This window comes from Hyla sarda, assembly GCF_029499605.1.
Source record: "Hyla sarda isolate aHylSar1 chromosome 2 unlocalized genomic scaffold, aHylSar1.hap1 SUPER_2_unloc_14, whole genome shotgun sequence".
Lineage (NCBI taxonomy): Eukaryota > Metazoa > Chordata > Amphibia > Anura > Hylidae > Hyla > Hyla sarda.
The window spans coordinates 438,804-464,734 of NW_026607601.1; the positions used below are offsets into that span (position 1 = coordinate 438,804).

At 47.1% G+C, this 25,931-nt stretch overlaps 1 protein-coding gene across 1 annotated transcript; it reads left to right on the forward strand.

Moving 5' to 3' along the window:
- The first annotated feature begins 23,438 nt into the window (after positions 1 to 23,438).
- On the forward strand, positions 23,439 to 24,512 carry LOC130298343 (uncharacterized). Its single transcript, XM_056551272.1, has 2 exons — positions 23,439 to 23,687; positions 23,774 to 24,512. Exons 1-2 carry the CDS (start codon positions 23,563 to 23,565, stop codon positions 24,372 to 24,374), a joined length of 726 nt encoding a protein of 241 aa, XP_056407247.1. The 5' UTR covers positions 23,439 to 23,562; the 3' UTR covers positions 24,375 to 24,512.
- The last annotated feature ends 1,419 nt before the right edge of the window (positions 24,513 to 25,931 follow it).

Here is a 25,931-nt window from a genome sequence, read left to right on the forward strand (position 1 = left end):
TCCCCCTGGAGGCTCCAATCCCTCAGGCACCCCATCCTCGCCACCCCCCTCCAATGAGGGGGAGGAGATGGTATCAAGGACAAGGTACCTGTTCGATAGGTCAATCAGAAGGGGGGCAGGTAAGCTTCCTTTTAGGACCTGGCCTTTAGCACCTGAAATAGAGGACTGAGACTTCCCCTTTACAACTTTTTTGCCCTTGTCTTTTTTCGGCCTTTCCCTCCCCTCCTCATCCACACTTTTATAGTGGGAGGAATCAGAAAAGATCAGCCTCTTTGCCTTCCTCTTCGCGAATCCTCCTAATCTCCTCATCCAACACACCATCCCCCAGGGTCTCAGCAACATCTGGGCTAGTGACAGGAGCAGGGCCAGGAGCTACCCCCGCCACCTGAGAACTCTCCAGCTCCCTGCTCCTTCTGCGGTTTTCCTCTCGCCTTAGTTTGGCAGGCCCCTTCTTGCTCTTCATTAACCCTTTTGCTCCTTCACCCATGCCCGTACCCTCCCCAGCCGGGGCAACCCTAAAGCTCTCCCCAGCTGGAGCGGCCACCAAACGGGAAAAGGCGCTGGGGCAACGCTTGAAAGGGTGTCCTAGGACAACACACAGATGACACCGGATCTGCCCACAGGATGCAGCCAAATGACCAGCCCCACCACAAAAAGCGCAAACTTGCACAGTGCAGGCTGCGCTAAAATGGGTAGGACTACCACACCTGTGGCAGACTTTAGGCTGCCCCTGGTAGAAGACTTGGATTCTGTCACGTCCGAGTAAGGCTGCCGATGGGATGTGGGCAACTGTGCTCCCTGAACGCCTAAGTTTGACGGAAAACGTCCAGGCCCCAGACCAGATCCCGTGCTCATCAAGATTTTTCTTGGGCATGTCCGTCACATCCCCATAACGACCGAGCCAGGTCATGATGTCGTAGCAAGACAGCGACTCGTTACGGGTCAAAACGGTCACTCTCTTGGTTTGGTTCTGCCGGGATATCGCTTTTACAGCGAAATCCCGCCAGCCGGGCTCGTTCTTCACCATCTCGTAATTCGACCAGAAAAGTTCAAGACCCTCTGGCCGAACAAAGCTGATGTCGAACTCAGAAGAACCATAGGGGTGAATCAGGGCAAAGATGTCACTCGCCCTGAACTCCATCTGAAGGAGGAGCTCAACCACCCTTGCCCGGGGCGGGCACGCTGTCACGATGCCGGCTGGCAGGTAGTGGATCCTCTGTGCCAGAGAGGGATTGGCGTGGACCGTGCTAGTGGATCGGTTCTAAGTCACTACTGGTTTTCACCAGAGCCCGCCGCAAAGCGGGATGGTCTTGCTGCGGCGGTAGTGACCAGGTCGTATCCACTAGCAACGGCTCAACCTCTCTGACTGCTGAAGATAGGCGCGGTACAAGGGAGTAGACAGAAGCAAGGTCGGACGTAGCAGAAGGTCGGGGCAGGCAGCAAGGATCGTAGTCAGGGGCAACGGCAGGAGGTCTGGAACACAGGCTAGGAACACACAAGGAAACGCTTTCACTGGCACAATGGCAACAAGATCCGGCGAGGGAGTGCAGGGGAAGTGAGGTATAAATAAGGAGTGCACAGGTGAACACACTAATTAGAACCACTGCGCCAATCAGCGGCGAAGTGGCCCTTTAAATCGCAAAGACCCGGCGCGCGCGCGCCCTAGGGAGCGGGGCCGCGCGCGCCGGGACAGGACCGACGGAGAGCGAGTCAGGTACGGGAGCCGGGGTGCGCATCGCGAGCGGGCGCCACCCGCATCGCGAATCGCATCCCGGCTGGAGGCGGTATCGCAGCGCCCCGGGTCAGTGGATCTGACCGGAGCGCTGCAGTGACGAGAGTGTAGCGAGCGCTCCGGGGAGGAGCGGGGACCCGGAGCGCTCGGCGTAACAGTACCCCCCCCCTTGGGTCTCCCCCTCTTCTTAGAGCCTGAGAACCTGAGGACCAGACTTTTGTCTAGAATATTGTCCTCAGGTTCCCAGGATCTCTCTTCTGGACCACAACCCTCCCAATCAACTAAAAAAAAAGTTTTCCCTCTGACCTTCTTGGATGCCAGAATCTCTTTGACGGAGAAGATGTCCGAGGAGCCGGAAACAGGAGTGGGGGAAACAAGTTTGGGAGAGAAACGGTTGATGATAAGTGGTTTAAGAAGAGAAACGTGAAAGGCATTAGGGATACGAAGAGAAGGAGGAAGAAGAAGTTTGTAAGAGACAGGATTAATCTGGCACAAAATTTTGAAAGGACCAAGATAGCGTGGTCCCAACTTGTAGCTAGGGACACGGAAGCGGACATATTTAGCGGAGAGCCATACCTTGTCTCCAGGAGAAAAAATGGGAGGAGCTCTTCTTTTCTTATCAGCAAACTTCTTCATGCGTGATGAAGCCTGTAAGAGAGAATTTTGGGTCTCTCTCCATATGGTGGAAAGATCACGAGAAATTTCATCCACAGCGGGCAGACCAGAGGGCAAGGGGGTAGGGAGGGGAGGAAGAGGGTGACGGCCGTACAGCACGAAAAATGGGGATTTGGAGGAAGATTCAGAGACTCTGAAGTTATACGAGAATTCGGCCCATGGTAGAAGATCTGCCCAATCATCCTGGCGGGAGGAAACAAAATGTCGTAAATAATCACCCAAGACCTGGTTAATTCTTTCTACTTGTCCATTGGATTGAGGATGATATGCAGAAGAAAAGTTTAATTTAATCTTGAGTTGTTTACAGAGAGCCCTCCAGAATTTTGACACGAATTGGGCGCCTCTATCCGAGACGATCTGCGTGGGCAACCCGTGAAGACGAAAAATGTGTACAAAAAATTGTTTAGCCAACTGAGGCGCTGAAGGAAGACCAGGAAGAGGGATGAAATGTGCCATTTTGGAGAATCGATCAACGACCACCCAAACAACAGTGTTGCCACGGGATGGGGGTAAGTCTGTAATAAAATCCATACCAATCAGAGACCAAGGCTGTTCGGGGACAGGCAGAGGATGAAGAAAACCAGCGTGCTTCTGGCGAGGAGTCTTATCCCGGGCACAGACAGTGCAGGCTCGCACAAAGTCCACGACATCCGTCTCCAGAGTCGGCCACCAATAGAAGCGAGAGATGAGTTGCACAGATTTCTTGATGCCTGCATGACCTGCGAGATGGGAGGAGTGACCCCATTTGAGGATTCCGAGGCGTTGGCGTGGAGAGACGAAGGTCTTTCCTGGAGGAGTTTGCCTGATGGAGGCTGGAGAAGTGGAAATCAGGCAGTCAGGAGGAATGATGTGTTGCGGAGAGAGTTCAACTTCCGAAGCATCCGAGGAACGAGAGAGAGCATCGGCCCTAATGTTCTTATCGGCAGGCCGAAAGTGAATTTCAAAATTAAATCGGGCAAAGAACAGAGACCACCTGGCCTGGCGAGGATTCAGCCGTTGGGCAGACTGGAGATAGGAGAGGTTCTTGTGATCGGTGTAAATAATAACTGGAAATCTTGATCCCTCCAGCAGATGCCTCCATTCCTCAAGTGCTAATTTAATGGCTAGAAGCTCTCGATCCCCGATGGAGTAGTTCCTCTCCGCCGGAGAGAAGGTCCTAGAAAAAAAACCACAAGTAACAGCATGCCCGGAAGAATTTTTTTGTAGAAGGACCGCTCCAGCTCCTACAGAGGAGGCATCAACCTCCAATAGGAAGGGTTTAGATGGGTCAGGTCTGGAGAGCACGGGAGCCGAAGAAAAGGCAGACTTGAGCCGTTTAAAGGCGTCTTCCGCTTGAGGAGGCCAAGACTTGGGATTGGCATTTTTTTTGGTTAAAGCCACGATAGGAGCCACACCGGTAGAAAAATGTGGAATAAATTGCCTGTAATAATTGGCGAACCCCAAAAAACGTTGGATAGCACGGAGTCCGGAGGGGCGTGGCCAATCTAAGACGGCAGAGAGTTTGTCTGGATCCATTTGTAGTCCCTGGCCAGAGACCAAGTATCCTAGGAAAGGAAGAGATTGGCATTCAAACAGACATTTCTCTATCTTGGCATAAAGTTGATTGTCACGAAGTCTCTGAAGAACCATACGGACATGCTGGCGGTGTTCTTCTAGATTGGCAGAAAAAATCAGGATATCGTCCAGATATACAACAACACAGGAGTATAAGAGATCACGAAAAATTTCATTAACAAAGTCTTGGAAGACGGCAGGGGCGTTGCACAGGCCAAAGGGCATGACCAGATACTCAAAGTGTCCATCTCTAGTGTTAAATGCCGTTTTCCATTCATCCCCCTCTCTGATGCGGATGAGATTATAAGCACCTCTTAAGTCCAGTTTGGTAAAAATGTGGGCACCTTGGAGGCGATCAAAGAGTTCAGAGATGAGGGGTAGGGGGTAGCGGTTCTTTACCATGATTTTATTAAGACCGCGGTAGTCAATGCAAGGACGTAGAGAGCCATCTTTTTTGGACACAAAGAAAAATCCGGCTCCGGCAGGAGAGGAGGATTTACGGATAAAGCCCTTTTTTAAATTTTCCTGGATGTACTCAGACATAGCAAGAGTCTCTGGGGCGGACAGAGGATAAATTCTGCCCCGGGGTGGAGTAGTGCCCGGGAGGAGGTCAATAGGACAATCATAAGGCCTGTGAGGAGGTAGAGTCTCAGCTTGTTTTTTGCAAAAAACATCCGCAAAGTCCATATAGGCCTTAGGGAGACCGGTTACAGGGGGAACCACAGAGTCACGGCAAGGGGTACTGGGAACCGGTTTTAGGCAGTCCTTGAAACAAGAGGGCCCCCAACTCTTGATCTCCCCAGTGGACCAATCCAGGGTTGGGGAATGGAGTTGAAGCCAGGGTAGTCCAAGGAGAATTTCGGAAGTGCAATTGGGGAGGACCAAAAATTCAATCTTCTCGTGATGAGGTCCGATGCACATTAGAAGGGGCTCCGTGCGGAAACGTATGGTACAGTCCAATCTTTCATTGTTTACACAATTGATGTAGAGGGGTCTGGCGACACTGGTCACCGGGATGTTGAACCTGTTGACGAGAGAGGCCAAAATAAAATTTCCTGCAGATCCGGAATCCAAGAAGGCCATAGTAGAGAAGGAGAAGGCAGAGGCAGATATCCGCACAGGCACAGTAAGACGTGGAGAAGCAGAGTAGACATCAAGGACTGTCTCACCTTTGTGCGGAGTCAGCGTACGTCTTTCCAGGCGGGGAGGACGGATAGGACAATCCTTCAGGAAGTGTTCGGTACTGGCACAGTACAGGCAGAGATTCTCCATGCGGCGTCGTGTCCTCTCTTGAGGTGTCAGGCGAGACCGGTCGACCTGCATAGCCTCCACGGCGGGAGGCACAGGAACGGATTGCAGGGGACCAGAGGAGAGAGGAGCCGGGGAGAAAAAACGCCTCGTGCGAACAAAGTCCATATCCTGGCGGAGCTCCTGACGCCTTTCGGAAAAACGCATGTCAATGCGAGTGGCTAGATGAATGAGTTCATGTAGGTTAGCAGGGATTTCTCGTGCGGCCAGAACATCTTTAATGTTGCTGGATAGGCCTTTTTTAAAGGTCGCGCAGAGGGCCTCATTATTCCAGGATAATTCTGAAGCAAGAGTACGGAATTGTACGGCGTACTCGCCAACGGAAGAATTACCCTGGACCAGGTTCAACAGGGCAGTCTCAGCAGAAGAGGCTCGGGCAGGTTCCTCAAAGACACTTCGAATTTCCGAGAAGAAGGAGTGTATAGAGGCAGTGACGGGGTCATTGCGGTCCCAGAGCGGTGTGGCCCATGACAGAGCTTTTCCAGACAGAAGGCTGACTACGAAAGCCACCTTAGACCTTTCAGTAGGAAACTGGTCCGACATCATCTCCAAGTGCAGGGAACATTGGGAAAGAAAGCCACGGCAGAATTTAGAGTCCCCATCAAATTTATCCGGCAAGGATAGTCGTAGACCAGAAGCGGCCACTCGCTGCGGAGGAGGTGCAGGAGCTGGCGGAGGAGATGATTGCTGAAGCTGTGGTAGTAGCTGCTGTAGCATCACGGTCAGTTGAGACAGCTGTTGGCCTTGTTGCGCTATCTGTTGTGACTGCTGGGCGACCACCGTGGTGAGGTCGGCGACAACTGGCAGAGGAACTTCAGCGGGATCCATGGCCGGATCTACTGTCACGATGCCGGCTGGCAGGTAGTGGATCCTCTGTGCCAGAGAGGGATTGGCGTGGACCGTGCTAGTGGATCGGTTCTAAGTCACTACTGGTTTTCACCAGAGCCCGCCGCAAAGCGGGATGGTCTTGCTGCGGCGGTAGTGACCAGGTCGTATCCACTAGCAACGGCTCAACCTCTCTGACTGCTGAAGATAGGCGCGGTACAAGGGAGTAGACAGAAGCAAGGTCGGACGTAGCAGAAGGTCGGGGCAGGCAGCAAGGATCGTAGTCAGGGGCAACGGCAGGAGGTCTGGAACACAGGCTAGGAACACACAAGGAAACGCTTTCACTGGCACAATGGCAACAAGATCCGGCGAGGGAGTGCAGGGGAAGTGAGGTATAAATAAGGAGTGCACAGGTGAACACACTAATTAGAACCACTGCGCCAATCAGCGGCGAAGTGGCCCTTTAAATCGCAAAGACCCGGCGCGCGCGCGCCCTAGGGAGCGGGGCCGCGCGCGCCGGGACAGGACCGACGGAGAGCGAGTCAGGTACGGGAGCCGGGGTGCGCATCGCGAGCGGGCGCCACCCGCATCGCGAATCGCATCCCGGCTGGAGGCGGTATCGCAGCGCCCCGGGTCAGTGGATCTGACCGGAGCGCTGCAGTGACGAGAGTGTAGCGAGCGCTCCGGGGAGGAGCGGGGACCCGGAGCGCTCGGCGTAACACACGCATCTTTACCCCTCCAAATCAGACGGGCCACATTCCTACGGTTACTATCCTGCCCGGGAGTCGGGAGGGACCACATCACCTCCCCATTCTGTTCTTGGAAGGCACCCAGACCATGCCTCTCTATCCAAAAAGACAGGTCAACCGAACCCCTCCCTTCTACCTCAATTGACCTATCACCCTTACGCAGAGCCTCCAGGAGGCGCCGCTGCAAGTGACCCCCAGAACCAGATGGAGACGGAGACCCTCTTGATTCCCCGGCAGCGACGCTGGCATAGCTTCTAGCAGTCGCCACCAGGGGGGCAGCCGAACCAGCCCCTACTTCCTCAGTACTCTTTACTGATCCAGTGACATCCCTTTGCCTGCCACCAGCACTCTTCTCTTGCACACCGATAGCATCCCTCTCTTGTACACCTCTAGCACCCCTCTCTCGCACACCGCTAGCACCCCTCTCTCGCACACCGCTAGCACCCCTCTCTCGCACACCGCTAGCACCCCTCTCTTGCACACCGCTAGCACCCCTCTCTTGCACACCGCTAGCACCCCTCTCTTGCACACCGCTAGCACCCCTCTCTAGTACACCTCTAATGCCCCACTCTTGCACACTGCTAACATTTTCATGCAACATACCATCACCAAAATTTTCACTCTCTTTTGCACTCTTCCCTTTCACACTATTATCCTGGCTAAACTTTCCTGAGCTGGCCGGGTTATTTGCGTATGCCACGGGGGTTTGTGCTGCTGGTCCCGCCCCCGATGACCGCTTTTTCGGTTCTGGCGATGTTACTTCCAGTTCCAGTGATGACACTTCCTTCAACGCCGATGATGTTCCCAGTGAGAACTGCTTCACACTGGGTGGGATCTGTCCCTCCGGACGCACCCCCACCCCTCCTACAGCAGCCGACGTGGAGGGATTCCCCACAGCGTCAGTGCAACCTTCAGGAGCCACCTTACCCGACCGCCCGGGCTTTTCTACCAATCCAGACGCATGGACACTCCCCCCCCCTCACAGAGGAGTGCCCTGCTACGCCCAGATCGCTCGGGGGACCGCCCCCCGAGCAGACAGCAACATCACCAAGCTCCGGCACTAGGACACGCCCCCTGCCCACCTGGGGTGGTCCTGCAGCATCGGAGTCGCCCACCTTAAGCCTGTCCTGCCCTTCCCTCCCGACTGGACAGGCGGCTCCTTGGCGTCTGCAGCCATCTTAGAAACCTTATCCACCATGTACCCCCCATTCTGGCCCCGCTTTACAGCAAAAGCGGGGTCGGGCAGACTGGGGGGCCCACCAGCCTGAACCACCTTTTCAGATGGCCCAGACTGCTGGAGAGAAGAATAAACAAGTCTGGTGACCTCTCCTTTTTTCCTTTTATTTCTCCTCTTCCTCTTGCCCTTCACCTCAGTATCTGGGCCTAAGTCATTTCCAAATGATAAGTTCTCAAAATGGGTAGGTGACTCTTGGAGCACAATCGCCTTCAGCAATCCACCACCAATTAACCCATTGCTGCTGCCGCTGTCGTCACTGCTGTCATCTGACGTTACAGGCAGGGCTACCTGAGCAGGATTTATGTATGAACTCTGGGTTGTGTCCTCCTCCATTTCACTCTCCTCTGCACCACCATCTTGCTTCTCTTTAGCACCTTCCTCAGCACTGTCCTCTCTTTCTCCACCACCATCTTCCTCCACACTGTCCTCCTCAGCACTGTTCTCTCTTTCTCCTCCACCATCCACCTCCACACCATCCTCCTCTGCACTGCTTTCGCTGTGACTGACCTCCTCCTCTCTTTCTGGGTTCTGCTGGCCTCTGAACCGACTTTCATTGCAGAGTTTTTCTCTGAAGATACCAGCCCCTTCCATGATCTCCATCCTCACCCTTTCTACCTCCTCAACCTCTTTTTTCAGGGTGCGCACTTTAGCCGAATACACTGGCCTTCGATTTTTTGAGGTGTAATCAGCCTGGTAACGGGCAAATTTTAAGTCCTCTCTTAGCCCACGAAGCATTTTGCCAAGACACTCATACTCCGCCATTTTTGCTTGGATTCGGGACCCAAAAGTGGCCAAAGACTCCCTGGGACCCAATGCCCCCCATTGCTGGGGTTCAGAGGTACCTTGCCTCCCCATGTTTCTCCTCAACTCCTCACCTTCATGCAGGTCTTTACCTGCAGCCTTGCTTGTAGCCTTCCTTGCAGCCTTGCGGCTTCCAGATATGGACGGTGGAGTTGGTTCTGCATTTCTGCGGATCCTGGAGGATCTCCGTACCCCATCCTGGGAGTTGGCCGTTGCAATGTCACCTCCACCTCCCGCCGGCCTGGTAAGGGAGATGGGGACGTTGGGGTTCATGCAGGGAAACCCTTCCCCGAAGGCTGCCACAAACCTGGGGGGGGGGGGGGGGGAGGGCTGGTGAAAATCCTGCTGCTCTCTGGTTCTCTGGTTCTCCTGGAGCTGACGATCACACAACCACACCCTGAACAGGAAGTAGTGCAACAGCTGGAGACACCCTATTTGGAAAGCACTGCTGTAGGGTAATTTGGTGGTGGATGCAAATCCCTAATTTAGGCCTCAAATGCACATGGTGCTCTTTCACTTTGGAGCCCTCTCATATTTCAAGGCAACAATTTTTGGTTACAAATTTTTTTTCTCTTCTTTTACCCCTTAAGAAAAGGTAAATTTTGGGTCTACACCAGCATGTTAGTGTAAACAGAGTGTACCATATACATTTGAGGCCTAAATTGGTGATTTGCACAGGGGTGGCTGGTAGTTACAGCAGTTCTGACATAAACATAAAAAACACCCATATGTGACCCCCATTTAGAAAACTACACCCCTCACGTAAAGTAACAAGGGGTATAGTGAGCCTTAACATCCCACAGGTGTTTGACAAATTTTTGTTAAAGTTGGAGGTGAAAATAAAAAAATGTATATTTTTTTCCCTAAAATGCTATTGTTACCCCAATTTTATCATTTTCACAAGGGGTAATAGGAAAAAAAGCCCAGCAAAATTTGTAACCCCATCTCTTCTGAGTCAGAAAATACCCCACATGTGGATGTAAAGTGCTCTGCGGGTGAACTACAGGGCTCAGAAGAGAAGGAGCACCATTGGGCTTTTGGAGAGAGAATCTGGCTGAAATTGAAGGCCATGTGCGTTTAGGCCTCCATGGTGCCAGAACAGTGAACCCCCCCCCCCCACACACACACACACACACACACATGTGACCCCATTTTGGAAACTACACCCCTAATAAGAAGTGCAGTGAGCATTTACATCTCACAGGTGTCTGATAGATTTTTTTGAGCAGTGGTCTGCCAAAAGAAAAATGAAAATTTTTCATTTGCACAGCCCACTGTTCCAAAGATCTGTCAAATGCCAGTGGGGTTTAACCCCTTAAGGAACCAGCCCATTTTCACCTTAAGGACCCAGCCATTTTTGCACATCTGACCATTGTCATTTTAAGCATTAATAACTCTGGGATACTTTTACTTTTCATTCTGATTCTGACATCGTTTTTTCGTGACATATTCTACTTCATGTTAGTGGTAAATTTTTGTCGAGGCTTGCATCATTTCTTGGTGAAAAATTCCAAAATTTGATGAAAAAATTGAAAATTTAGCATTTTTCTAACTTTGAAGCTCTCTGCTTGTAACAAAAACAGACATTCCAAATAAATAATATATTGATTCACAGATACAATATGTCTACTTTATATTTTCATCATAAAGTTGACAGGTTTTAACTTTTAGAAGATATCAGAGGGCTTCAAAGTTCAGCAGCACTTTTCCAATTTTTCACAACATTTTCTAAATTGGAATTTTTCAGGGACCAGTTCAGTTTTGAAGTGGATTTGAAGGGCCTTCATATTAGAAATACCCCACAAATGACCACATTATAAAAACTGCACCCCTCAAAGTATCCAAAATGACATTTGGGTAAGTGTGTTAACCCTTTAGGTGTTTCACAGGAATAGCAGCAAAGTGAAGGAGGAAATTCAAAATCTCCATTTTTTTACACTCGCATGTTCTTGTAGACCCAGTTTTTGAATTTTTACAAGGGGTAATAGGAGAAAAAGCCCCCCAAAATTTGTAACCCAATTTCTCTAGAGTAAGGAAATACCTCATATGTGTATGTAAAGTGTTCGGCTGGTGCAGTAGAGGGCTCAGAAGGGAAGGAGCAACAATGGGATTTTGGAGAGTGAATTTTTGCTGAAATGGTTTTTGGGGGGCATGTCACATTTTGGAAGCCCCTATGGTGCCAGAAGAGCAGAAAACCCCCACATGGCATACCATTTTGGAAACTACACCCCTCAAGCCACGTACCAAGGGGTCCAGTGAGCCTTAACACCCCACAGGTCTTTTACGACTTTTCGTTAAATTTGGATGTGTAAATGAAAAAAAAAAAAAAAAAAGTTTCACTTCCAGGCAGTGGAAGAGAGGTGGTTGTGGTTGTGATAAATATAAAGCAAATACACTATGTTGAGCTAGCGATTGTTTGTCTGTATACAAGAGTGTGAAGCATACAAGTGAGTGAGTATAAAAGTGAGGGGACTTAAAATTAAGGGACTTTAAATTCAGGAAGTTTAAATTGAAATATTTGATTTTTTTTTCTTTTCTGTTAATTTTTGCAATCCCCAAATCTAGTATGACCTCCATGTTGGAAAAGGCAGTCCAGTGTGCATCTTGCGCAATGTATGCAATCCTTGAACAACAGTTTGAGGGTGCATATTGTTGTGCGAGATGTGTGCGAGTTGCTCATTTAGAAGCCCAGATCCTGGATCTAGAGGAGCAACTGGCAACACTGAGATGCATTGACAACCCGCAGAGTAGTCTCCTGCTCACTGAGCAGGTACTCTCTGGGGTCGAGGTGGGGATGGATAGTGGGACGGAGGGGCAGGACAGTCAGGCAGTTAGCTGGGTTACAGTTAGAAAACGGGGTAGAGGGAAAAGTGTCAGGGAGGCTAGTCCTGAACTGGCACACCCCAACAAGTTTGCCCAGTTGGCAGATGAGGGGGATGTCATTTCAGAGCTAGCGGTACTGCAGCAGGACTCTGCCTCTGACCGCCAGGGGGGTGTCTGCTCCAGTAAGGAGGGAGGGAGGAGAGCAGGGCAGGCCAGACAGGTACTGGTAGTGGGGGACTCAATTATTAGGGGGACAGACAGGGTGATCTGTCACAAAGACCGGGATAGCCGAACAGTGTGTTGTCTTCCTGGCGCTCGAGTTCGGCACATCGCGGATCGGGTTGACAGGTTGCTGGGTGGGGCTGGAGAAGACCCAGCAGTCATGGTACATATTGGCACCAATGACAAAGTAAGAGGTAGATGGAGTGTCCTTAAAAATGATTTCAGGGACTTAGGCTGCAAGCTTAAGGCAAGGACCTCCAAGGTAGTATTTTCTGAAATATTACCTGTACCACGAGCCGTACCAGAGAGGCTGCGGGAGATAAGGGAGGTAAACAAGTGGCTCAGAAGCTGGTGTAGGAAGGAGGGGTTTGGGTTCATGGAGAACTGGGCAGACTTCGACTTTAAAGGAAACAGATTTCTGACTATAGCTAAAGACCATTATCTGTCCCAAATGGTGCAGGGCCTGACCAGAGGGGGCGCCCTACTAGACTTAATATTTACCAACGTACTGAAACTGGCAGAGTAATTAATGTGCAAGTAGATGGACACCGAGGAAATAGTGATCATAATGTAATACATTATAACTTGTTCTTCAATAAGGGAATCTCTCGAGGGGCCACAAAAACAATGAACTTTCGAAAAGCAAAGTTCGATCAACTCAGAGAAGCCCATAACAATATAAAATGGGATAATGTCCTCAAAAATAACAATACTGACACTAAATGGGAGACTTTTAAAAATATCTTAAATTTTCACTGTAAGATGTATATACTTTATAGGAATAAAAGGGTCAGAAATAAAAGTAAACCAATATGGATGAATAAAAATGTTAAGGGGGCAATAAATGACTAAAATAAAGCATTTCAGTTACTAAAACAGGACAGCAGTGAAGAAGCATTAAAAAGCTATAGAGAAAAATGTGAAATATGTAAAAAACAGATAAAAGCCGCAAAAATAGAGACAGAAAGACTCATTGCCAAAGAGAGTATGACTAACACCAAAATGTTCTTTAATTATATAAATAGCAAAAAGGTCAAAAATGAAAGTGTTGGCCCTTTAAAAAATGATGAGGAAGAAATTATAAACGGGGATCAGGAAAAAGCAAATATACTAAAATTCTTCTCCACTGTATTCACTGAGGAAAATGAAATGCCAGGTGAAATACAGTGTGATAAGGTAAGCTCCCCAGTACAGGTCACCTGTCTAACCCAGGAAGAAGTACAGTGCCACCTACAAAAAATCTAAATAGACAAATCACCAGGTCCAGATGGCATTCACCCCCATGTTCTAAAGGAATTAAGTAATGTAATAGACAGACGCGGAGGTGTTGAGGGGCATGTGTGGAACTCCGCTACTCCTTGCTGGGATTTGAATAGACTGGCCCAGACCCTTTCTTGTGGATGGAGAGTGGAGCTGAGTAAAACGATCAGACTTTACATGTGATGAATATCTAACAGTGCAGAAGCCGGTGAAACCATTGATTAATACCCCGGCAATATTCTGAACAGAAGCAGCCTCTTGCACTGGCCCCATGTGGAATGGACAATATTGGATGCCTGACTCTCTGCCTGGTCACTCCTCCTAGCGATTTGGAGAAACCGGGACTCATGGACTAAATTGAACAACTTGGTCTTAGCAGAATTCCTCTCTCATGAAATTGGACCCCTCCCTGGACCCAATAAGATCAGTGACTCTGGGGGGTGATTGCACTGTCTACCAGGGGGAGCGTGAATACGCTAATGATTCCGTAGTTGCATATTAGTATGCTATATTTGGTGGTGGATATTTCTGGATCAGGGTGTGATACCCTAGGTTTTAAGCGCTCCCCAGAGCCATATGGGACTGTGAATTCTTACTTTTGTATGCTGTAAATAACGGGATTTAAATTCTCGAGTGGGAGGGGCCTATGGTGTATAAAGTTGCTAAGTTGGTCCGTGATATCCCCGTAGTGATACATACACCCCACAAATATAAAGTGAAGAGAAATAGTGGGTGAAATGGCCCCTAAGGTGAACCCCAGAAGATCAGGGGGTAGCTCGCCACAAAAAGATAAGGGGGCTATGGGTAAATTGGATAAAATATGGAAGTCTCCAGCTGTGGGTATAAAAACTAGAACCCAGAAGGATCTCTCCCCTAGTAAAACAGGCTCTAGGTACTCGGTCTTGGCGGTGGAAGAAACTGAGGAAGGGCAGTCTGTGCCCCCTGTGGGAACACAGATGTTGGAGGAGATCTTGGGAGGGGTGAAAAAATCTAATTGTGCAATTGAGGAGATAAATAAACAATTAGGTGTGGTATCTACCGAGGTATCTCTGATAAGACACGATATGACTAAAATGAGAGATAGGATTTCCAGACTGGAGGAAGAAGCCCCTAAAACAGAAAATAGGATTAAGGTTTTGGAGGAGGAGGTTAATGACTTGAAAAAGGAGAGGACATCTGTTAAAGATAAGCTCACTGACCTTGAGGATAGATCCAGACGTTGTAATATAAGGATGGTGGGGTTTCCTGATGGGATGGTGGGGTTTCCTGAGGGGGTGGAGGGGGGGGGGGGACTCTGCCATACAGTTTCTTAGTAGGTGGTTGAAGGAGGGGATAGGGGAAGGGCATCTTACTCCAATGTTTGGGATTGAACGAGCTCATCAGTGCCAAGGCGTATTCCCCCTCCGGGGGGTCCCCCTAGGACAATCCTAATTAAGTTATATACCTCCCAGGACAGGGATACTATCCTTAGGAGGGCAAGAGAGATGAGGGACCTACAGTATAATGGACAGAATATTTTTCTATATCCGGATTTCTCTTGGGAGACCCAGAGGAAAAGGGCATCCTTTCGGGAGATAAAAAGGCGGCTAAAGAACGCAGGGGTGCCCTTCTCTCTGCTGTTTCCAACGAGACTCCGGGTTGAGCATAAGGGAAAGGTAACAATATTTGGAACCCCACAAGAAGTCTCAGATTGGATGGATAAATAAGGCATCTAATATAAGGCACTACTGTGGCATTAGGGGTTGGAAGTATTAGTTGAGTAATAATGTTACGTCTCGGGGGGGAGGGGGGAGGGGTTGGGGGGTTCTCTGGGGTGTCACTAGGATAGGAGTGCATAGTAGAAGTACGGTGCATTATGGGGAGAGGGGGGGTGCGGGGGGGGGGGAAGGATAAGGGAAAGGAGGGAGGGATGGCACGGGATGATCAAAAGAGTGTTTTTTTTTTTTTTTCTCTCTCTCTTCTTCTTCTCTCTTTTCTTTTTTCTCTTAGGCAAATATATCTATGCTTAAATTATTAGCCTGGAACATACGAGGTATGTCAGATAGAATTAAAAAGTGTGCAGTCTTCGATTATATTCGGAGGTGCCTTCCTGCGATCATATGTTTAGTTGAGACCCATAGGTCAAGAGATGAGCAGATACTTCCAAGGAAGTGGGCCAAAGAAGAATACCACTCCAGACTCTCTTCCTACTCCATGGGAGTATCAGTATATGTTCACAGGAGGGTACCATTCGAGACTAAGAATGCAAAGGTAGATAAGTATGGTCGATATGTATTTCTTTATGGAATATGGGAAGATAGGGCAGTCATCTTGGCTTTTGTTTATATTCCTCCATCTTTTAGAGTGGATGTTCTGAGGGACCTCGTGAGCTATAGCGAAAGTAAGACACATTCGGCATTATGGATAGTTGGAGATTTGAACAATGTAATAGACCCTAGTATGGACAGATACAAATTAGGTAGGAATGTAGGGGGGAACGAAACAGCATTGGCGAGATACTGTGGAGAGATGAATTGGGTTGATGGGTGGCGGAAACTAAACCCAGGAGTAAGACAGTACTCATGTTTTAGTACCTCATATAACACCGCTTCCCGAATTGACTTATGCCTGTGTGATAAGAATGCAATGACCTGGACCAGCAGGGTGCAGTATAAAGCTAAAACCCTATCGGACCATTGCCCAGTGGTGGTGGAAATTGGAGGTAAGGTAATGGGTGGGAAAAGGTTGGGCTTTCGGCTCAACCCCCACTGGATTGAATTAGTGGGCGACCAGGACTGGTTTAGACAGGAAATAGAGGCATTCTGGGAGATTAATCATAAGTCCGCAAACCCTCAGGTGGTATGGGATACTATGAAGGCATACTTGAGGGGTCTATATATAGGGCGAATCAATAAAAAAAAAAAAGGAATTCTCACAGGAAGAATCAGTACTGAATAGTAAAGTGGCAACATTAGAAGCAGGGATAGAAGAGGATAGTGGGGGGAACAGCTGTTAGAACTGAAGGCAGCTCAAGAGGAATATAAAGAATATCTACTTAAAAAGGCACAAAATAAACTATTCTTCAGTGGGCAATTTAATTTCTTTGAGAAAGGGAAACCAAATAAGACACTGTCAAGATTACTTAAAAATCAAGGCGACGAACGTGGTATTATGGCTCTGAGGAGGGAGGATGACAGCATAACCACAGATAGAGAAGAAATAGCCCAAATGGTTGGCTCTTTTTTCTCCAATCTCTATATGGGCAGCTATATTAATAGGGCGGAGGTAGCGGAATTCTTGAGGGGAATTAATATTCCGAGTTTGACAGAGGATGTCAGGGACTCCCTGGATGACCCAATCTCCCTCCAGGAATTGGAGGAGGCATTGGCATCAATCCAAGGGAATACATCCCCTGGGTCTGACGGCATTCCTTTCTAGATATATAGAATATACTCAATCCTGCTGCTTCCAAAACTGCTGGGTATCATTAATGAATCCTGGAGGGGGGGGGGGGGTTCTCCCTAAATCTATGTGTGAGGCTAATATTAGACTCATTAGGAAAAAAGATAAGGATCCCTTGGATTTGGGCTCATATCTCCTTGCTTAATACAGATATAAAGATAATAGCGAAAGCACTGGCAAGGAGATTGGATAAAGTAGTGGAGGTAGTGGTGGGCGGTGACCAGGGAGGGTTTAGGTCAGGAAGAACGGTTCATGACAATATCCACCAGGTGTATGAAGCAATCCAGAGTGGATCCCGTGGCCCCCGCTCCATTCTGTCATTGGATGCTACTAAAGCTTTTGACAGGGTGGAGTGGGAATACCTCTGGGAAGTTTTGAAAAGGGTTAGGGTGGGCCCGAGGTTTTTGAGTTATATTCAGCTACTATACACTAACCCCGAGGCGAGTGTGGTGGTAGATGGAACCCCCTCCTACCCATTCAAACTAAGTAGAGGAACAAGGCAGGGCTGCCCCCTCTCACCCTTTTTATTTTTAATTTATATTGAACCCTTAGCGGCTTGGATAAGAGATAATGATGTTTATGAGGGATTTGGAGTAAATGGAGAGAAGAGTAAGATCTTGTTATTTGTAGATGATATCCTCCTTTTTGTAACTAACCCACAAGAAAAAATACATCGTATCATTAAGATGTTCGAGGCATTTGCCCCTCTATCTGGGTTGGACATAAATTGGAGTAAATCTACTATGCTCCCCCTGGATGAAGATATGGGGGAGACGGTGGGAAGACTATCCGTGTTAAAAAAAAATGAATGTCTCCATTATCTGGGAGTAAAAATAGCAGCCACGAATGATAGGTTTGTGATTAACAATATACTGCCCCTTTTGAATAGTTTAGCGAAGAGAGTAGAAGTATGGATTAAAATGCCCTTCTCTATGTCAGAAAGGATGGCGATAATAAAAATGGTGGTCCTCCCACAGATCCTTTTTTTTCTTGCTACCTCGCCAGTGTGGATCGGCAAATGCTGGTTCCGGAAGATAGAAGTGATACTGGGTAGATTGTTATGGGGAAGAAAAAGGGTTCGTCTGAAGTACAGATATTTTATGGCCCCTGGAGATAGGGGGGGATTGGATATGCCCAATTTCTTTGTTTATTACATGGCCGCGCAGTTGGTACGAATCGTGAATTGGAGAAATTTTAGATATCTGGAGAAGATTGTAGTAGATAAGGAGAAAGTGAACATATATGAGGTGTTGGAATGAGATGATTATGAGGAGAGTGGGTCAAATAACACGATGTTATTGTATAAATATAGGAAAGTATGGGAAAGATTAAAGGGAGAATTACATGTAGGAAATAGTTTTGGGTTCACACCCCTATGGGGTAACAATAAATTTAAAGAATTGGTGAAGTGTGAGTCAACTTTTTGGGATAGTAAGGGTATAAAACGACTGGAACAATTATTTGATAAAGGACAACTCTTTTCATTTGAGCACATAAAAAGGGGGTATGATATTAGTGATAACGATTGGCTGTACTATTGGCAAGTTAGTCATGCAGTCCATAACACGATAGATAAGGAGATATATGTAGCACAGAAACACAATTTCATAGAAGCACTAACTCAAATAGAGCACTTTAAAAAAAAAAAAGGAATATCAATTTTGTATAAGAAATTAAATAAGATTATTGGAGTAAGGGGGATCGACAGAATTAAAGACAAATGGTCCGGAATAGTGGGTACTGTGTCTGAGGAAGATTGGGACATTATGGCCCAAAATATAAGCAAGGTTTCTCGTAATATGGAACATAAAATTACACAATTGAAGATATTACACAAGACCCACTATTCCGCGCTTCATTTACATAGGATAGGGGTGAGAATCACTTCACAGTGTGTTAAATGTGGTTTGGAAGAGGCGGACTATTTACATAGTTTTTGGTCGTGTGAGAAGATATCTGTTTTCTGGGAATCTGTAATAAAAGAGGTAGAAAGTAAAATCCCTGTGAAGGTACCTCGTACGATAGAGTTTATACTGCTGGGAGCTATTGGTAAGATGGGCAAATTTGATTAGACATACTCTTGGATGTAAACAAGTATGGATTTGGCTTCTATGGCTTTTGCTTTTCTTCCGATTGGTGATGTTGTTTTATCGGATTTGTACAATGTATTTTTGTAATTGTTTAATATTAAAATAAAAAAAATATAAAAAAAAAGTAATGTAATAGACAGACCGCAATTTTTAATATTCAGGGACTCTATAGTGACAGGGACTGTTCCCCAGGACTGGCGCATGGCAAATGTGGTGCCAATATTTAAGAAGGGGTCAAAAGGTGACCCCGGGAATTATAGACCTGTTAGTTTAACCTCGGTAAATTGTTTGAGGGTTTCCTAAGAGATGCTATTTTGGAATATCTTGATAAAAATAAATGTATGACCCTGTATCAGCATGGATTTATGAGGGATTGATCCTGTCAAACTAACCTGATCAGCTTTTATGAGGAGGTGAGCACAAGACTGGACCAGGGGCAATCGCTGGATGTCGTATATCTGGATTTTTCCAAAGCATTTGATACGGTTCCACATAAAAGGTTGGTGCATAAAATGAGAAGGTTTGGGCTGGGTGAGAATGTGCGCAAGTGGGTAAGTAACTGGCTCAATGATAGGAAACAGAGGGTGTTTATTAATGGTACTTATTCTGATTGGGTGACTGTTACTAGTGGGGTACCACAGGGGTCCGTCTTGGGTCCTGTCCTATTTAATATATTCATGAATGACCTTGCAGAGGGGTTGAATAGTAAAGTAGCAATCTTTGCAGATGACACCAAACTCTGTAAAGTGGTAAACACTATAGAGGACAGTGCACTGTTACAAATGGATCTGGATAGGTTGGAGGTTTGGGCTGGGAAGTGGCAGATGAGGTTCAACACTGATAAATGTAAGGTAATGCAAAAATCCGAGCTGGGATTATGTATTAAATGGAAGAACACTTAGGACGACTGACATGGAAAAGGACTTAGGAGCCTTAGGTAACAGTAAACTTAGCTGTAGTGACCAGTGTCGGGCAGCTGCTGCCAAGGCTAATAAAATCATGGGGTACATCAATAGGGGCATAGATGCCGACGACAAGGAAATAATGCTACCGCTGTACAAATCACTAGTCAGTCCTCACATAGAGTACTGTGTACAGTACTGAGCACCAGTGTACAAGAAAGATATAGTGGAGCTGGAGAGGGTTCAAATCCCACTAAGGACAACAATAAATAAAGACATTATTATTATTATTATAATAACGTCAGCAGAGAGCACTGTGCTCGTGATGTCATCAGAGAGCATTCCAAAAAGAAAATAATTTCCTCTGTAGTATTCAGCAGCTAATAAGTACAGGAAAGATTACGATTTTTTAATAGAAGTAATTTACAAATCTGTTTAACTTTCCGGAGCCAGTTGATTTAAAAGAAAAAAAAGGTTTTCACCGGAGTACCCCTTTAACCCCTTCATGACCCAGCCCATTTTCACCTTCAGGTCCTGGGCATTTTTTGAAAATCTGACCACTGTCACTTTAAACATTAATAACTCTGGAATGCTTTTACTTATCATTCTGATTCCGAGAACTGCTGTAACAATCAGCCACCCCTGTGCAAATCGCCTCAAATGTACATGGTGCACTCTCCCTTCTGAGCCTTGTTGTGCGCCCCCAGAGCACTTTGCGCCCACATATGGGGTATCTCCATACTCGGGAGAAATTGCATTACAAATTTAGAGGATCTTTTTTCCCCTTTTACCTCTTGTGAAAATGAAAAGTATAGGGCAACACCAGCATGTCAGAGTAAAAAAATTATTTTTTTACACTAACATGCTGGTGTAGACCCCAACTTCACCTTTTCATAAGGGGTTAAAGAAGAAAAAGCCCCCCAAAATTTGTAAGGCAATTTCTCCCGAGTACGGCAATACCCCATATGTGTCCCAAAACTGTTGCCCTGAAATACAACAGGGCTCCAAAGTGAGAGAGCGCCATGCGCATTTGAGGCCTGAATTAGGGATTTGCATAGGGGTGGACATAGGGGTATTCTATGCCAATGATTCCCAAACAGGGTGCCTCCAGCTGTTGCAAAAACTCCCAGCATGCCTGGACAGTCAATGGCTGTCCGGCAATACTGGGAGTTATTATTTTGCAACAGCTGGAGGCTCCGTTTTGGAAACAGTAGCGTACAGACGTTTTTCATTTTTTTGGGGGGAGGGGGGCTGTGTAGGGATAATGTGTATATGTAGTGTTTTTTTACTTTTTATTTTAGGTTAGTGTTAGTGTAGTGTTTTTAGGGTACAGTCACATGGGCAGAGGTTCACAGCAAGTTTGCCGCTGGGAGTTTGAGCTGCAGCGCAAATTTTGCGCCATCTCAAACTTGCAGCACTCACTGTAAACCTCCGCCCATGTGAGTGTACCCTGTACATTCACATTGGGGGGAGGGGGCAAACATCCAGCTGTTGCAAACTCCGAGCATGCCCTTTGGCTGTCCGTGCATGCTGGGAGTTGTAGTTTTTGCAACAGCTGGAGGCACACTGGTTTGGAAACACTAAGTTAAGTAATAAACTTTCAAGTTGTTTTGCAACCAAACTTAGCGTTTCCAAACCAGTGTGCCTCCAGCTGTTGAAAAACTACAACTCCCAGCATGCATGGTCTGTCAGTGCATGCTGGGAGTTATAGTTTTGCAACAATTGAAACAGCTGGAGGCACTGAGGTAGCAAACGGACAATGTTTCCCAACTAGTGTGCCTCCAGTTGTTGCAAAACTACAACTCCCAGCATGCCCAGACTGCCCAAGCATGCTGGAAGTTGTAGTTCGGCAATATCTGAAGGATCAGATGTTGCCGAACTACAACTTCCAGCATGCTTGGGCAGTCTGGGCATGCTGGGAGTTGTAGTTTTGCAATATCTGGAGGTCCACAGTTTGGAGACCACTGTATAATGGTCTCCAATCTATGCTCTTCCAGATGTTAGAGAACTACAACTCCCAGCATGCCTGAACAGACTGAGCATGCTGGGAGTTGTAGTTTTGCAACATCTGGACAGTCAACAGATTGGAGACCATTATACAGTGGTCTCCAAACTGTGGACCTCCAGATGTTACAAAACTACAACTCCAGCATGCCCAGAAAGCCAAAGGCTGTCTGGGCATGCTGGGAGTTGCCGTTTTGAAACTCCCAGAGGCAAGCAGTGAGATCGCTTTACGGCGGATCTCACTGCCTGCCAATGAAGATGCCGCACTGCTGCCGGAAACTCACCTCCGGGACGCAGCGCCGCCGGGACCGCCTGGAGGACGTCGCTCGCAACGGGACCACTCGGGACACCGCATGGTCGGGTAAGTGATGCCGGGGGATGGGTAAGGGACACTTAGCAGAGCGGTGTGTGTCCCGATCCCCGTGATCGGGACTTACACACCGCGCTGCTAAATATTCTGATAGCGAAACGCTGCTATTAGCTAGTCAGAGTTTGACCAGCTGATAGCAGCGATCGCTGGGGGGGGGGGGGGGGATGAAACCCCCCGTGGTCGCATGGTAAGATGGCTGGCTATCAGTGATAGCCACCATCTTACCGGGCGCTGCGGGATGCCGCGAGTAGCGGCAAAAATGTTCATGCGTACCTGTATGTCATGGGGTCGGGAACACCTTGCCACCCATGACGTACAGGTATGTCATAGGTCGGGAAGGGGTTAATGGTATAGAGAACTGTGTCTAGTGCATTAACTCTGATTTTTTGCCCATTGAAACCAGTAGGCCCATTGTGGTCTATTGGGGAAAGCTGCTGAGTTGCCCATAGCAACCAATCAGATCGCTTCTTTCATTTTTGAAAAAGTCTCTGAAAAATGAAGGAAGTAATCTGATTGGTTGCTATGGGCAACTCAGAAACTTTTCCAGGAAAATATGCTGAGTTGCCCATAGCAACCAATCAGATCGCTTCTTTCATTTTGCTTGTGAAAAATGAAAGAAGCAATCTGGTTGCTATGGGCAACTGCACAACTCTTCCTCTACACTGGTCTTGATGAATCTCCCCCATAGAGGGAGATTTATCAAAACCTGCCCAGAGGAAAAGTTTCTGAGTTGCCCATAGCAACCAATCAGATCGCTTCTTTCATTTTTGAAAAAGCCTCTGAAAAATGAAGGATATTTTTGAGATTTTGGAAGCTGGGATACTCACTACACCCATGCATATCTAGATAATTAAGTATGGGAGGAACTTAAATTTATTTTTTAAATCACATGGAGTTTTGACTTTACTTCATTATGGTCGAATAAAGCACTTAAAGAGTTCCTTAAAATTAAAGATTCACTCTTTTGGATGAAAAGGGGCTTATTTATGTAAATCAATTATACGCTTTAGGTCAAATAAAGTCGTTTGAAGAGATAGCCCATAAGTGTGTGGGGGGAAGACAATCACAAACATTGTTTTTTACAAATAAGTAACACAGATCATAAAGCAATAAAAGGAGAGATTGGAGATTTCAGGGATTCTATATATAAGAAAAGTTTAATTAGACTATTTCCTTATGCAAAGTTGCTGTCTGGGCATGCTGGGAGTTGTGGTTCTGCAGCGGTTGGGGGTTCACAGCTTGAAGACCACTGCTATAGAGGGTGCAAATGTATCTGAGCCCTGGAACTCAAATAATGTGAAATATGAGATGATCAAAATGGAGCCCCTGCACTAATTACTTGGGTTCTGAGGTCTGTAAGGTCCATAGTAAAAACATCAGGTTCTGTCTATAGCAGATACTAAATCATGGCAGCTCAAAGAAACAAGCAGTCATTCTGACATGTCACATGTGATGTCATAGACAGCTGGAGGCCTGACATCCCACTGACAGCCGCCCGAGCCTTCAGTCTGTTCCAGTGCGATTAGTGAGAATAGTGAGATTAGCGTCTTCTTTTTCTACTTGTCTGAAATGGAGCTAAAAGGACTGGGGTTCGTCCCCCTCCTGTTGGCGTTTTGGTGTGCGGCCTGGCTTGCCACCAGCTACATCATGACGGTCGTCCTCGGCCATGCAGCCTCGCCACTGATGAGCATCAGGTAAGATAAACAAGCAAATGATTCTTATTTCATGGGTTGGGAGTGAGGAAATATCCATAATAACATTGGTTTCTTTTCCTTCACAGTGACGTGGGAAATGTCTTTCCCGAAAGCATATTATTCAGAATTGGATTTATAGGGACGTCCATTGGCACTTTGGTACTAACCTTTCTTATTTATAAGTATATGGTTATGCATACTGAAGAGTTCAGGGGTCATCAGGTCCTGATCCAGAGGATCCTGCTGGCCATTGTGTGGGCCTCCTGTTTTTCCACAGCTGTTATGCATGTATTGTCCCCCGAAGAATATCCCAGGATACACTTTGTCAGCACGATAATTTCCATTACATGTGAAGCCTTATACTACCTTGGGCAGTCCATCCAGATGTATAAATTACCAGGAGCAAAAAAAGTCATCCACCATAGTAGATGCACCTGCTGTGGCCTGACTTTTGTCTGTGTAGTTTTCTATTTTGGATATGAAACATTAAAGGAATTATTCCATAATGATGAAGACTGGGACGAGATCCGTGAAATCCCCATCATAATCATCGAGTGGGTGATGCTTCTACTGATCCTGATAAACATCGTGACCTATTATTCCACCATGCAGAGGTTATTGTTGACCGTCTCCAGAAACAGCTGCACACTCTCTCTTAGAGTAAAAATTGATGACTTCGGGGTGTAGACCACCACGGGGGCCATCAAGTGGACTTCTGGGAGAGATACTGCACAGGACACGGAAAACATCTAAAGAAGAATAACTGGGGGACTACATATGGTGCCAGTAATCATGACACAATAATATGAGCTGGTGATATTACCTATACAAAAAAAAAAAAAAAAAAAATTATAAAAAAATATTGGTGTGTGAAGTGTAATACCTAGTTAGAAAAACAGAATCAAATTCATCATTATAACCCCCCTCTGCATTACCCTGTTTATTATTTTTCAAGCAAGCACTTTGTTCTAATTCGTCCACTCTCTGGCGTGCTCCTTGTATAAGGGGTTTGGGATACCCTTTTTGTTTAAAACGATCCTCCAGGTTCTCTAGTTGTTGTAGGTATTTTTGTGTGGAAGAACAATTCCTTCGGATTCTTTTCATTTGACCGAATGGAATGTTCTTCTTCCATTATTTAAGATGGCAACTGTTAAAGTCGAGGTATCTGTTTGCATTCACCTCCTTAAAATAGTTGGCAGTATGCGAACAGCCATCCTGAATATAGATATTTAAATCCAGGAACTCACATTTTTTGGGGGACTGATGCAGCGCTGCCTTTGGCAATTTCTGGCTCTGCTATAGCGCTTTTTTTGAGGGGGCGTGTCGGCTGCCCCTTCATCTGGCGGTCAACCTGCGCCGCCGGGACGCAGCGCCGCCGGGACCGCCTGGAGGACGTCGCTCGCAACGGGACCACTCGGGACACCGCATGGTCGGGTAAGTGATGCCGGGGGATGGGTAAGGGACACTTAGCAGAGCGGTGTGTGTCCCGATCCCCGTGATCGGGACTTACACACCGCGCTGCTAAATATTCTGATAGCGAAACGCTGCTATTAGCTAGTCAGAGTTGACCAGCTGATAGCAGCGATCGCTGGGGGGGGGGGTGGGGGATGAAACCCCCCGTGGTCGCATGGTAAGATGGCTGGCTATCAGTGATAGCCACCATCTTACCGGGCGCTGCGGGATGCCGCGAGTAGCGGCAAAAATGTTCATGACGTACCTGTATGTCATGGGTCGGGAACACCTTGCCACCCATGACGTACAGGTATGTCATAGGTCGGGAAGGGGTTAATGGTATAGAGAACTGTGTCTAGTGCATTAACTCTGATTTTTTGCCCATTGAAACCAGTAGGCCCATTGTGGTCTATGGGGAAAGCTGCTGAGTTGCCCATAGCAACCAATCAGATCGCTTCTTTCATTTTTGAAAAAGTCTCTGAAAAATGAAGGAAGTAATCTGATTGGTTGCTATGGGCAACTCAGAAACTTTTCCAGGAAAATATGCTGAGTTGCCCATAGCAACCAATCAGATCGCTTCTTTCATTTTGCAAAGGCATTGTGAAAAATGAAAGAAGCAATCTGGTTGCTATGGGCAACTGCACAACTCTTCCTCTACACTGGTCTTAATGAATCTCCCCCATAGAGGGAGATTTATCAAAACCTGCCCAGAGGAAAAGTTTCTGAGTTGCCCATAGCAACCAATCAGATCGCTTCTTTCATTTTTGAAAAAGCCTCTGAAAAATGAAGGAT